The 13,835-nt window shown below is 45.9% G+C and overlaps 1 protein-coding gene across 3 annotated transcripts in view; it reads right to left on the bottom strand.

Moving 5' to 3' along the window:
- Positions 1-13,533, bottom strand: part of LOC144734062 (endophilin-B1-like) — a 32,150-nt gene extending 18,617 nt beyond the window's left edge. Inside the window, exon 1 of one of the 3 annotated variants that reach the window (XM_078616113.1) lies at positions 13,314-13,533. In XM_078616113.1, the coding sequence (XP_078472239.1) occupies positions 13,314-13,376 (63 nt within the window). In that variant the 5' untranslated portion in view covers positions 13,377-13,533. The remainder of the gene's footprint in view (positions 1-13,313) is intronic. The other 2 variants (XM_078616114.1, XM_078616115.1) reach the window with 2 other exon arrangements.
- Between the last annotated feature and the right edge of the window lie 302 nt (positions 13,534-13,835).

A 13,835-nucleotide genomic window follows, 5' to 3' on the forward strand; every position in this document is an offset into this window, starting at 1 on the left:
CCACAGCAACAACAACGCTCACCGAGAAGGCGCCGAATCACAAATACCAAACTTCTCAAAGTGCTGCACAACGGGAAGTGTACGAATTGGATACCGAGTGGGGGAAAGGAATGGAAAGAAAACGAAACTAAAACTAGAGACGGTGGAAAGCACGGTCAGCCAAAGATAAACGTTTGTAGTAGAGATTTGAAGAGGGCTAGTGAGGAGAGCCGAAGATGAGAGGGGAGTGAATTCCAGAGAGCGAGGGGGGGGGGGTAGCGACTGATGGAGCAGTCACCGACGTTGGCGAGGAGCGGGTGAGGGGTGCGGAGATGGTCAAAGTTGGCAGAGGGAAGGGGACACGCAAGTTTGTGTGGCTGGGGTAAGTTACTCAGGTAGAGAGGGGGGGAAAGACCACCTCACGAACAGCACACCTCCCTAATGAATGTGCATAGTGCACAATTACTACCAAGTTCGTAAAGAAATACAGATTTCTAGCCAACGTTAAACAAGGACATGTGCAATTCTTTGTTGGGCATGCCAATAGATCTCACAAACTACCCAGCTAACCAACAAGGCACCATTACGATGAATAGAGAGATGGCAGCCAAGGGAGACTTGGATTCAGAATATATCAGAGTAGATGGGCTTAAACCACAACCGACTGATCCATGAGGATGAGGTTAATGCTGACTGAAGCAGTATTAATATTACCAGTCATTGAGCACTATATTATTATTGTGCACAGCAAACGTTTACACACTTGCCAATATGTATATGAACGATATACATGCAAATCATTGGTTTCAAAATCAACAGCTTTGTATACCCATTGTGGGTGGAGCGGTGGTGCAGTGGTTTGCAAACTGCTACGTATCAGTTTCCTGAGTTCAATTCCAAACCATGGCTAACACCAGTGAAGAGCGATATCTAAACCTGTCCTGGGTCCAACCTTCACCAACTTACACTGACCAGCATGGCAATGTATGGTCAAAAACCCCGTTACCGATAACTTCATCCAGCAATGAATTCACAAAAAGCTGTACATTTACAATTATTTGCATACCCTATAGGTAATAGGTCTGTGTGTTTTTTGCAGCTGCCAATAGACGCTCCTATATTCACGATAAAAAATTTATTTGAATAAAATAAGGCCAGGACAACTCACTGAATAGAATGGGGGAGAATCATTATCGGCCTAACATTTGCACACAGTACAGTACTTGACAATACACTCAAGTGAGTACAGTATAATTCCATACACATTACGTTTGCCAATAAACATCCAAAGTACTTGAACATATCTGCGAACGTGGCTGCAGTGTTGTAAAATAACAGATTCCAGACATTCCCAATCCACCATTGGATGAAGGCCTTGCATCATCAGTCATGCGGGATTCATTTTACTGCACTTCACCAGTCAGTGCAGGTTGGTGAAAGAGAAAGGAGGGCAGGACCAGTTCTGATATCACTTGCCACTGATGCTAGCCATGGTTGGTTGCAAAGTGTGATAACCACCGTACCACCGCTCCATCATCTGCATGGTATACATGCATAATTGCAAGATAGTGACTGTCGTTCAGACACGAAATGGTTATCTTAAGCTTCTGCGCTGATAATTTTGCTGCTATAAATTTCCAGGTGATAAGCCACTTATTTGTGGCCAGGTCGCTCAGTGGGCTTTACCTGATAATAAAAAACAACTAGTTTATATTTAAGTAATTTGTTTACCTTTGTTATACTTTGCGCTCCTAGCGTGTGTTTGTATCGTTTGCTGTTGTAACGTTCTGAACCCGCCCCTCCTGGACATCTGTCAAAAATATCTTAATATTTCATCGGATTCCTCCTCCAGTCTAAATTAAGATTCTGATTTCAACTGGGACAGGGCGCCGAGGCTTGAAACGGGCGTCCAATACCTCGCTCGAAGCGGATCTTCGCTTGCGGTGACTCATGCGGCACATGACGCCAGGCGGCTGGGATATATATTTCATTAAGCGCCAACCCTCGCCGACGATACACGCCTGGTTTTGGGTTAAAATAAAAAAAGCATCAACGACGCTAAAACGGCACTACAGTACAAAACCAGACGACGAAAATGGGGACCCAGCTTCCTGTTGACGGAGCCTTTGTTTAGCGGTAAGCGTTTCATAAAATGTGTCGCAGAACGACAGCCACCCAATCTCAGTGAGCGGGGCTGCGCTGTTTACACAACGTCCACCGGGGAGCAGCAGCAGCCTCCGTCTCGATTGCAAACGGCGGTCTGCAAAAACCCGATGCCAAGCCACCAGGAAACACGGTGACTGCCGGGTTTAAGAATCACCAGTTTGGAGCTCAGAGCGCCGAGCTGGCACGGCCGAGATCCTCAGTTCAAATCCAGACTCCAATCTGAGATTAACCCGGGTCCTCAAGTGTAGAGAGCTGGGAGTCTCAGTTCAGTCACACCAATGACTGCACACATAAAACCCCACGTTTAATTTAGTTATGCACTTAAGTTAGGTTAATTCCAGCCTCTGTGACTACTGCTTTGCCTGCTATGCGTTGAACATTACTCTTGATGGCAGAGCAGGTAGGAAAGTGCTGCCCCCTAAAGTGTGTGGATCAGATGTCACTTGAAGGGTTCTCAGAGCTAGTACTAAGTTATCCGCTCTGACATGAAGGGATGCACTGCTTTGTGATCGATCAAAATTAATTTTTCGTCTCATAAAATGACGTCAATAGCACAATTGTGATGAAAGGCAAAAAACGTATGGGTTGTACGTGTACATTTAGTGATCAGACTCAGACCATCAGCTCAATGCACTTTAGAACTAATTCTAATCAGATCAGTGCCTCTGACACAGTATAAGATCATGCCTGGCACTAGGTCTCTTCATGTGCGACTGCCTCATCTTGCCCCGCACCTCCGATTAGCACGAGTGGCTACGTATGGTGCAAAAGAAGTTCAACATACATACATCTCCAATATTGGTCAGTTCTACGATTTCCGAGGAACATTTAAGACACATTAAACATATGGGTAATCATTAGTTTAATCATGACATGGCTTTATATTTGCATAATGTGAATGAATGAGTACAGTATAATTCAGATATAAATAACGTGTCCACCTTTCTTGATTAGAGAGAAAAGCTCATACAATACCACGATATCAGACACTCAGATGGACTGACTGTTTCATCAATGCTGGGATGGTGATGGAAAATTAATGTTCATGTACGTGCCAAACCACTGACTTTTCCCATAAATGAGCCATGTGTTTTTTGCTGAGGTGAGATGCTAGTGGTGCAGTGGGTAGCACAGTGGCCTGAGATTGATTCCAGGCCACGGCTAACATCAGTGGCAAGTGATATCTGAACCAATCTTGAGCAGTGTAAAGTATGGTAAGAAAAAACAACCCCACGAGCGGCACTAAAATAATCATAATTTACATTTATTTTTAAGGCGTCTTCCACTCATGTCTCAAAGGGCCGAAATAAGTCAAAACGACACCGCATATGCCACATTATGGCGATTCCGAAATGTTAGCGGTGGGGTTGTTTAATTTGTGGCACTGCCTAATGGAAGATCCTTACTGTAGGAAGGCCACTGAATGATGCGTTCTCAAAGCGAGACAGCATCTGTCCGTCGACAGCGCTCTCTGTTGCCATGAACACCACCCAGGAGCATCGTGACTCAAGGCAGGAGGCGATGGTTCAGGGCAAGGGGTAATGCCTGCATAATGCAATGTTTGTGATGTGGTATTTGAAGTTGATGTCAATGGACTGCTTGTCAAGAGAAACCCATCCAAAGTTTGACACACTGGCCCACAGAATGCCGAACTCAATGAAAAATATATTTTGAAAATACCTAAATATATTCAATTATTTCAACCTCATGCTTACACAGTATACTCACAGGCAAATGTCGTCTGTACAAGCAATCGCTCTTGTTTAATAATACTCAGAGATTACTTGTGGGGGAAGTGGTGGCACAGTTGTTATCGCGCTGCGCTATGAACACATCGGTCTGAGTGGGATTAAAGGCCATGGCTCACATCAGTGACAAATTATAACTGAATGGTGGTGGGGTATCCTTCTCTAAGCTCATGACACATGAAGTGACGTATTTAAAATTGTATGTTCAATATATATTGGGTTCATGTCAACCGTGAAGCCACTAGTGGCTGCTACATTCCGAAATTAAAATATACATATATCAATTGACTATAATAATCATGAAAATGTGTCAAATTACTTGGAGGGTGAATCGTTCTACCTCTTAGATAAATTAAGCATGTAAAACAATCATGCCCTCCTTGATGTGCTGAATTTTCACGATTCGGAGTAACAATTCCATCTTGAGAATTTTCACCTGCTTTTGTTGTGTCTTGCTCAGTCCATTAGCCTCAAGTTAAAATTTTACGTAATTTTAAGAACTAAACATAACCGATTCCTTACGTAAAAATGTGGTCATGTACCATGAGCAAAGGGACAATGCTACTCAATGAATCGATGAATTAATATTATGCACAAACTATTGTTGACTTTACAATCTCAAGATCGATAGAACCAATCGTGGAAAAGTTCCGGCGATGCCACCACACCATCGTCTTATGGTTTGTGGCCAGAATAGAACCGCGCACGGACTTGGTTCTGAGCGAGCGCTGAGGCTGCGAAGCTACCCCCAGGCACAATGTGCTGGGTGGAGGTCCCTCCCGGCTCAGATCATTCAGGGCTCACGGTTTTGACGGCGGATCACACAGCGTCGCAGCTGGGCCATTAGCAGATGAGCGTACACACCCTCTGGGAAGAGCGTGACGTCCGCCAACGCGCAAGAAACGCGATTTGATTTTCGAGAGTAGGTCAATTTTACCAGCTCTCCGTTAACTTTTTTTTATACGAATTAAGTTCCGTTAATGCAGATAAAACAAACAGGATGAGAAAATGTGTAATATACGTCCGTGTAAACCATGAATAATTCGTAATTAGATTATTTGTGGTTAGACTGTGTAAGTATAATACTAATGTTTTACTATAACCCTCGACTCGACAGAGCCAATCAAATCAAGTTGTTATATGGTCGAATGTGCCACTTGATTTGGTTTTTCAGTAAAACTGGCGGAATGTTAAAAGGCAAGGTACACTTCTGTATGGAGGGTTCTCGTAAAAAAAAGCACAGTATACTTACACGATCCAATCCAAAATAAAACAAATTTTGATCATAACATTGTTCGTGAAAGGCAACGTATGAAATGAAACTGTGAACAAGCTTTCATTTTCAATGGATCCCATCCAATTACAGCTATAATGACGCAGCTGTGAAAGCAACGCGTACATCACACAGCACACAACGCTCGAGGCATCCGATCGAGAGAAACCATTCCATGTTGTGAAACGGTAAAGCCAAGGAACTTGTAGGGATATATTCTGGTTGGAATAAACCGAGTTACCAAGACCAACAAATGGAAACCTTGCGAGCGTGTGCGTGTGTCATTGCTGAAATTGTTGGCAGCAGTTTGTAAACTGGGCGTAACACAGCCTCCCTTCAAATGAGCTGTGAGTGACTGAATCAAGCTATCAATAGTATAAAGGCGGTACAAATGTATACGAATGGGTAGAATTTTTTTTACTAGCCACGAGGAAGCCGTTTTGACCGCACTGTACTAAAGTCACTTTACAGTGACGTCATGCATTGAAGAGAAAATGAGTCTTTAAAAAATACCCCAAGCAAAAAAATGCATGGCATTTGAAAGCAGAAGGTGGCTTTCAATTCAACTCCAACATATCACCAGCTGTACTTCCATTTGCTTTCCTAATGCACGTTTCAACCAATTAGAGGGATGAAATTAAGTTACGTTTACGAATTAAATTACATGGGGGCGTTGTGTGCAGAGTACTTTAAATGTCGAAACAAACAAACACCAGAGCTCCCACCCAATTATCGTCGCCCCGATCTTAAAAGCAAGTTCTCGTGACTGAAAGCTTGTTCATGTCAGGCGTTTGGGTTTGTGCTGGGGGTCAAGACTACAGGCCGACGAGGGAGGGGGGTGAAACATCTCCAGTGCTATTTCTTGGCAACAGCTCTGACAAGTGATTTACACACACACACAAATACTAGATTATTGATTCTGTGTGCAGTGCGAGAAATTTTGCAGACAAACACATACATATATACAGCCCTTTGTCAGTCCACGACTAAATGAAGGTCCTTACTATGCCACGTCGGCCATGGCTGTTGTTTATCCACGCTGGTCAGTGCAGTGGTGAAAGTATGGGCAATCCAGGACCAATTCAGACTTCACTCACCACTCGTGTTATAGCTGTGGCTAAGACTTAAAGCTCACATGAGCGGGTTCATAACATGATGCACGAATATAAGCACTGCGCCACCACTCCACCGCTGATGCTTTCATACGTGGGTTTATATATACACAAGCAGTGACACAAATCATATTTTAGGAATGCTGGAAATATGAGTACTTATTCAATGTTTACTGAATGCGTGCTAGTGAGTATAGGGGCTCATTGGTGGCACTGATTGAGCACCGATCTCTTCTGTAATCTTATTTCAGGTCAAGGATGACCACAAGACCTACAGGCACGAGGTACCTTGGGCGAGGCGTTCCAAAGCCTTGGACTCTAGGCACTCTTTGCCAAACGCGGTTTTCTTTTTAACGTCAGTTTTGTCAGGCCCCACGTGTACATTGGCTTTTCCATGAGTAAGACAGCACATCTGCACGTCAAGACTGCAACACCTGTGTAGCAAGACGACACACATGTATAACTGTGTGTGTGTGCGCATGAAGTACTGTGGGTAGTGCTGGAGTCGTAGTTAGCACATTACATGACTAACCTGGCGATCAGAGTTCAATTCACGATCGTGACCAATAACAGTGACGAATATCTGAACTGGACCTGGGCCTGACCGAGGTCAACTCAGCCTTACATGAGAACCTGGTGTGTAAACATCAGCACTTGGGAGACAAAAGCGGCCTGGCGTGGTGCTGGTCATACCATCCCCTCGTGTGCTATGCCAACCTTCGGAGTGCTTGCTAGCATCACTTGTATCAGTGGTCTCTTTGGGCTACATGGGGAATTTTTGTTTTTAACCATGAAGCCTTGGCCACACATGGAAATATGATCCTCACATGCAGTCACGTGGGTTTTATTCTCTGCCATGCATTAAGGTGTAGTAGTGTGTTGTCTGTACCCGATGCACATCTGCTCCGCATTGCCTCAACCAAAACAAACGAGCATCTGGTGAGTCTGCCTCGGTGCACGGACGATGGAAGCAGCTGCGCACACGTCGTACCCAATTTAAGGAGGCTCACGTTGAAAGGTGCACACATGTCAGCGCGTGTGAATGTGTGAGCATATATCTGGGGGAGTGATGTTGTGGTGGTTATCTGCATCTGCTAGTATTCTGGAAAAATGTGTTAAATTCCTGGGAATATGCATCTATACGAGGCCTGAACTTCCCTAAGTTGAATTAGACTAAAATGAGTGCCTGGTGTGACCACACTACTCCACCATGTGCCATACTAGTACTGAAAGGTGTTTGCTTCATAGGACTTGCCCTAAAAGCATAAAGGTTAAATAGGAACGCTTTGCATTTTGTAAAAAATATCGTAGATCATGGTCCCTACATGATCCTTCAATGATTACCAGAAAACAATAACGATGCCTGGTATAAAACAATAATGTATAATTTGCATCACCTAGCCAGACAGGATAAAAAATAGGATGATATAGTTTTTATTCAAATTAGTCAATTAGGCAACTTAACCCATTTAACCATCAAACTACAAACGGTTTTTATTTTACCAGGTAAGGCCCACTGAGCTATTTCGAGCTCTTCTTCAGAAGCGACCTGACCACAAGTGATAGCTCAAGGATGTCGCTAATCACGTGGAAATTCATAGCAGGCAAATATTGTAAATGCATGCCAAATGCACAATCAAGCCGGGCGGCGATGGCGCACAATAACCTTAATATATATAGGACCGCAGACCTTGGGTAATTGTTGGCACTGGCTCTCCGCGTGGCTGCCTGATCGATTGTCTGTGGGTGAGCGAATACTGTGTGTCTGCGTGGTAAAAGTTGAAATTAATATTATTAATACGTATGGGGGTTACATTTTGAAGGTAGGTATAGAAACAAAGCCCGATGTAAATTGACTTCTGTATGAAGGCCTCTGCAGACTGTTACAGCAGTGGTTGCTGTTTGAAAGAACTTCAACAGGCAGGACAGTGTCGGATGATGAAGGGGAAGGCCCAGGTCACATATCATGAACCTTTGATATTAAACCACGGCTGAGAATACAACTCAAGTAGCTGGGTTCACAGAGCAGTGCGAGAGCCAATGGCACCGCTGCTCCACACGATGGATAAACATGCTGTTGGGAAAGAAAAATCCCAAAGCCAAGCAAGCCTCCTGAAAGAATATCAAGACTTAGCCAGGATTTCCTGGGTAATTTGTACTACAGCTGACACACAGGGCCATTTCCTGTGGGTGTAAGAGCTTCTGGAGCTGTAGTCAAACAAACAAAAGACCACCAACAAAAACACTAAAATTGCCAACTGAAGGCATGGGTGAGACCGAGAACCAGGCCAACACACTTCTCTTCTTTCGAATATATCACGTGGCCTCTGGGTGACGTATTTTAAGCACTGACAGCGGCATTACACGTTCACCAATTACGCAAGTGTGTTGAATTCCCAACAGAACACCATAATTCATGCGGGTTTTCAATAACATACACACGTGACAAATTTGCACTCAAGTGCTCACCATAAGTGCATCTTTTCACATTGGGCACACGGTTGCTGGATTATGTGGTGGACGATATAAGCTAACAATAATAATGCCATTTAGTTATACAGCAAAGTCTCGCTGAATATCAAGACTATTTCTAAAAGGGTCCTGCATCACGATGTTTGGCCAATTCTATGAATGAGCTTCATGTATATGTGAGGATACCGAGGGTACCCGGGGAACACCAACACGTATGAAGGTGTAAGGGGAACCCACTTGCTGTACTGCCATTTCCTGGTAACCACACAGTCCAGCAGGTTTGAGAGAATCACAGATATATGCGATCTACCAACCCATTCTTTCAAAGCGATGGATCACAGGCATGTGCCAAATACACAGCGTCTGGCAGGCAAACTGGATGTCTCAGTGCTGGCGAGACAAAGGCAGTGAGGAAAACATTATCAGAGCACTTGCCAGTCACCCAGTTTGCCTGCAGTTAAATGTCAGACACCCATGCCTTGCTTGTGATTTCTGTGATTAATTACCAAAGCTTGTGCATACTGAAAAGTAGACAGATGTTAAAAGACCCCGTGACAATATTCGCACAGCGCGTTGACGTCATGTATGAAATGACAGGTGTTTGAAATGCCCAGCGGAAAATTGCAATGGGATTAAATGGATGTCCATTATCAGAGTTGGCCAAGCCTGCCTCGCAAAAGATATCAGTTCCAACGTATTCTCGCATTTACACAGAGAAGTGAGGTTTATAATGGAATGGTGACACGTACGTATATTGGAACTGCGATGTTTGTAATTGAGAAAACAACTCTTTACTCGTGAGCACTTAGGAGGGCGTGGGCGCGATCCGAGTGCATGGAGCCCCCAGGAAAGCCTGCCATAGTTTTAACGACCGTGCAAAATTAGATAGGCAGCAGGGCAGATGGGGCCACCGCATGAGAACACTTGCTGTCCATAACATGTTGTGAATACTGAATTAGTGCAACACCGTGGGCTCATATCACCGGTTTAAACCAGAGTTCATGTAGCTGTGGGGTTGTGTCGCTTTACTGTAAGTATATGAATATTATAAAACCACTGTTTCCCCCCCCCCCCCCAATTATATTCGAGTTGTGCCGAGTAAAGGGAATGCAGATGTAGTGACATCGCGGATGTCACTGTGTAATGCTGGCTCTCGAGAGGCACGGCGTGCGATGTAGCGACATCGCGGGCACCACGAATATGTGGGTGCAGTACCGGCACTAGAGGGGCTCGGTGAGCGCTGTCTGACAGTGCTGAGTGGCACCACGCTCTGCGTGCAGTGCCGACCCCTACAAGATGAGAGTGCCGGCCATGGGAATGGGGTTATACCACGGGGCATGGCACTTTGGTTCACCCAAAAGGACACGTGACCGGTAAAGTCTACACAGGGGCCCCAGGTGGGGGCTAGGGGTGGTCAGGGTCGAGGACCTGCAAGAGGATTCTAGAAGGTGGGCGTGGCTGAGGGCGGAGCCAGCCATGCCAGAGGATATAAGCCGGGTCCCCGAGCGGGACCGGCTGCTGTTGTTCATCTTTAAGAAATCTACGTTTACGTTCCACGTCCTACAGAGTCTCCAACACGTGGAGCTGGACCCAAGTTGGGGTCCGGTCCGTTGCAGCGAGTTACCGTGAAATTAGTGCAGTTAGCCTGGTGGTCCACTACCACAGGTTGTTATAGTGTTAAGGGGCAGTTACCCCGTGTTGTATTAACACATGTGTTGCCTCCAAAGAGTACGTCTGTGACTCAGTTGAACCAACTACACAAATGTTAAAGTATCTCTTCTCAGTGCACCACTTTGTGCCACAGGATGAAGCCAGAAGACAAGATTGTAAAACTTTTGAAGCGAAGTCAGTAGCCTATTGGCCTTGCTCTGAAAAATGTGATAATAAAATGTCAACCAAATGAGAAAAAATACCTTTTAAGGTGGAATACTTAAAAAATAAAGTGAAAAATATAATTTAGAATGATGGATTATTTTGGGCAAGTAATTTTTTACTGATCTGAGCCCCTTTAACTCGCAATACTCGAGAAGCCAGTATAATAATGGGTACTTGATCACATTCAGTTCTTTAATATGACAATATCCTCTTGAGCCACCCAGTTCAATCTTAAACAAATATTTCGAAATGAAAACAGGCCAACAAGCAACGTATGCTTTATTTTTCTTCGTTTTCACAGTTGGTGGATCTGAATAAGAGAAGCACCAGAGGAAGGTATTGAACCTGTATCTAACCAGCTGACAGCTTTGAATATCTAGGGTGGGGGGAAATTATTCTAAACTATGGGTGAAATCTGACAACTGCAACATTGAAATAAAATTAATTCTCACAAGCATGGTTTGACACATGCATCACAAACCGTAGGCACATAGTAATTATCGATGCATCCTTGCACGCCCAGAAAACTGTAACCTCCAACGTTTGCACATACTTTAGTCGACGTGGAGAGGCTTTCAATCTTGTTCAGCGTAAAGACTTGAGTGCAGCCTCTGACCAAATAACACGCAACGTGCCTAATCTCACCACGTCTCGATCAAGCTGGGTTGAGAGCCTGGATAGTGCTCAATAGGGTGCCCGCCACACAAAAATAGGTTGTTATAGGCTGCTGTGGAGCTACATTGTGGGCAGCGGAGGGCAGTGAAGAAAAACAAATATTGTTGGACTGTACTGTGCTATCATGTCTATGCAACCTTCCTTCTCCAACCCGCACGGGCCAGCATGGTGAAGTATGGCGAAGTCACCTCCACGACCCACACGATGCCGGGAGGACCTCGTACAGGAGTGCATTAATATGTAAAGTGTATTCGTTATATAAAATACAAATGAATCCGTTATGCTGCCCCACGGAGTCAATGAACAACGGAGACATTGTGAACAACAAATGTTTTTTTTTAGAGTCACGAAAAAGGCAAACGTCTCTCGACTTTCGCCCGAGTGGTTTTATTGAGCAAAAGTCAGAGAAAAAAAAAATCCGTAGTGACGTTTAATTAGCAGGCTATTCTTTCAGTGCAGTGATGCAGCAGAATTGTACTCAGGCACTGAAGTGTTTGTCAACTGTCAGTGTGACAAAGACGGGCGTGGCTAAACGGTGCTCAATGCGAGAGAAAGTAAAACAGTTAACGATGACAAACAAAAGGGCTTAATCAAATTTACATCCCTGAGCTTAGAGATGGTAATTTCACATTGCCATGGCAGGGGCCGACTTCCATTTTCGACGCCAGAGTTAATGATCCGTGAACATGTACTTCCATACGGAAGCCCTACACCCGCCATATAGACTCAACACTAAACACTGCAGCAAAACAAACACATCAACAACACAAAACAAAGGGCAGGAGCTGGCAGGAGTGGATACTTCGACGGGAGAATTCCTGTGAATTCTACACGGCGTAGGATGTGCTGCCAGGTGGCGAAAAGACGACTGCGTAGCGAAATTATTGAATCCTCCAGAATTCTGATGTTAACTCCTTTGCGTCAACCACCGGTCCCGCCTTAGTTTCCTCCCCCCCACACACACACAGGCGTTTAATAAACCAGCCGACAGAGTTCGAATCCCGACCACGGCGGGTGATACCTGAGCCAGCCTTCACCTGCCTGCACTGACCAAGATGGTGAAGTATGGTCAGATGACCCCCCCACGTTCGTGACAGATTTTGAACTGCGCCCACCACTCCACCCACACACCTCGTATTGATGTAATTGTCCAAACAACGTCACGCAGGCAAGAACAACAACGTCTCGGTGGGGCTTCCCTAAACCACGACACTGATATTGTGATGTGGAATTACAAGGATAGCCAGAAAGAGGAAGACATGTGATTCGAGACAGTTTTAACCGGTTAAATGTACGTTTTAACCGGTTAAATGTACGTTTTAACCAGTTAAATGTACGTTTTAAATGTACGCCTGCCACCGTAAAGATCAGTGAGTGGGCTTCGGCAGGACGCGTCGCAGGAATGGGAGATTGTCCGATGGTGAGGAACTAGCGGCAGTGGGGGCAGGGAGAGTGGCAGGGACGAGACGCGTCCAAGAGAGGACAGAGGCCACAGTGACGGAGCCAAGAGATCAGTGAGCGTGCAAGCTGCCGGATCATCAACATCGCAGGGTCGAGATTCATGGCGACCGCGTACGAGAGGACTTCGCAAAGAAGTTGGATGACCATGGCTGATCTTATTGTGTACGGTAGATGTGGAGCAACAGCTACAATTTAAATCTCAGGTGGTCAAGCCAGATAATAACCGCGTCAGAAGCAAAGGAGAAGTGTATCATCATCGCTGTGATGTCTCCTGCGTGTGTGTGCGTGGTGACACGTCTGTTCTAAGTAGTTCTACGCTGCTGTAATTGTCAGTGAACATCATCGCCATGGCTGATGATGTTCACCGACGACAATGCGACTAGGCCGTAGACGCGGCCGACTCCCGCCTCTCGGCTAGAATCCCGCCGGGTACCCGGCACCGAGACCCGGCCGAGGAGGAGCGCGGCCCGGCGTTGGTGGTTGGGTTTTGGGGGAGCAACGATTCACCGGAGCGGCGGGAGGCGAGGCAGGGGGTGGGGGGGGTCTCGTCACCTGCACGGCGCGGCTGAAGAAAGTCCCCGCGTCAGACGCGAGCTTCCTCACGTTGAAGTCCATGGCTCCACGTCTCTCTCTCTGTGTCTCTCTGTCTCTCCGCCTCTCTCTCTGTCCCCGCGAGCAGCGAGTGGGGGGCGCCGAGGAGGAGACCGCTCACCGGACGTGCGTCCCCGAGCAAAGAACGCCCTCGCGTGACGTCATAGCCTCCCGCAGAGGAAACGACACAAAGCCGCCGCCGCCGCCTCTTACGTCACTTTCGCATTAAACGGCTGACGTGGGGCAGGATGACGCCATTCAGTGTTTTGCCGGCGACACACCCGTGACGTCACCGTTTGTTTACTAAAAACCACGCCCCTTTGACGTCACTTTTCGGTTTACGGAAAACACGGCTGCGTGACGTCACCTCACGTGCGCTGCAAACACGGCGCCAGGTTTTTGCGACGGAACTTTCGAATGGAACGTCGTGACGTGGTGACGTCATCCGTATAATGGGCGTGGTCTTGTGGGGGGTTTCCCACC

This window comes from Lampetra planeri, chromosome 49, assembly GCF_965212315.1.
Source record: "Lampetra planeri chromosome 49, kcLamPlan1.2.h2, whole genome shotgun sequence".
NCBI lineage: Eukaryota > Metazoa > Chordata > Hyperoartia > Petromyzontiformes > Petromyzontidae > Lampetra > Lampetra planeri.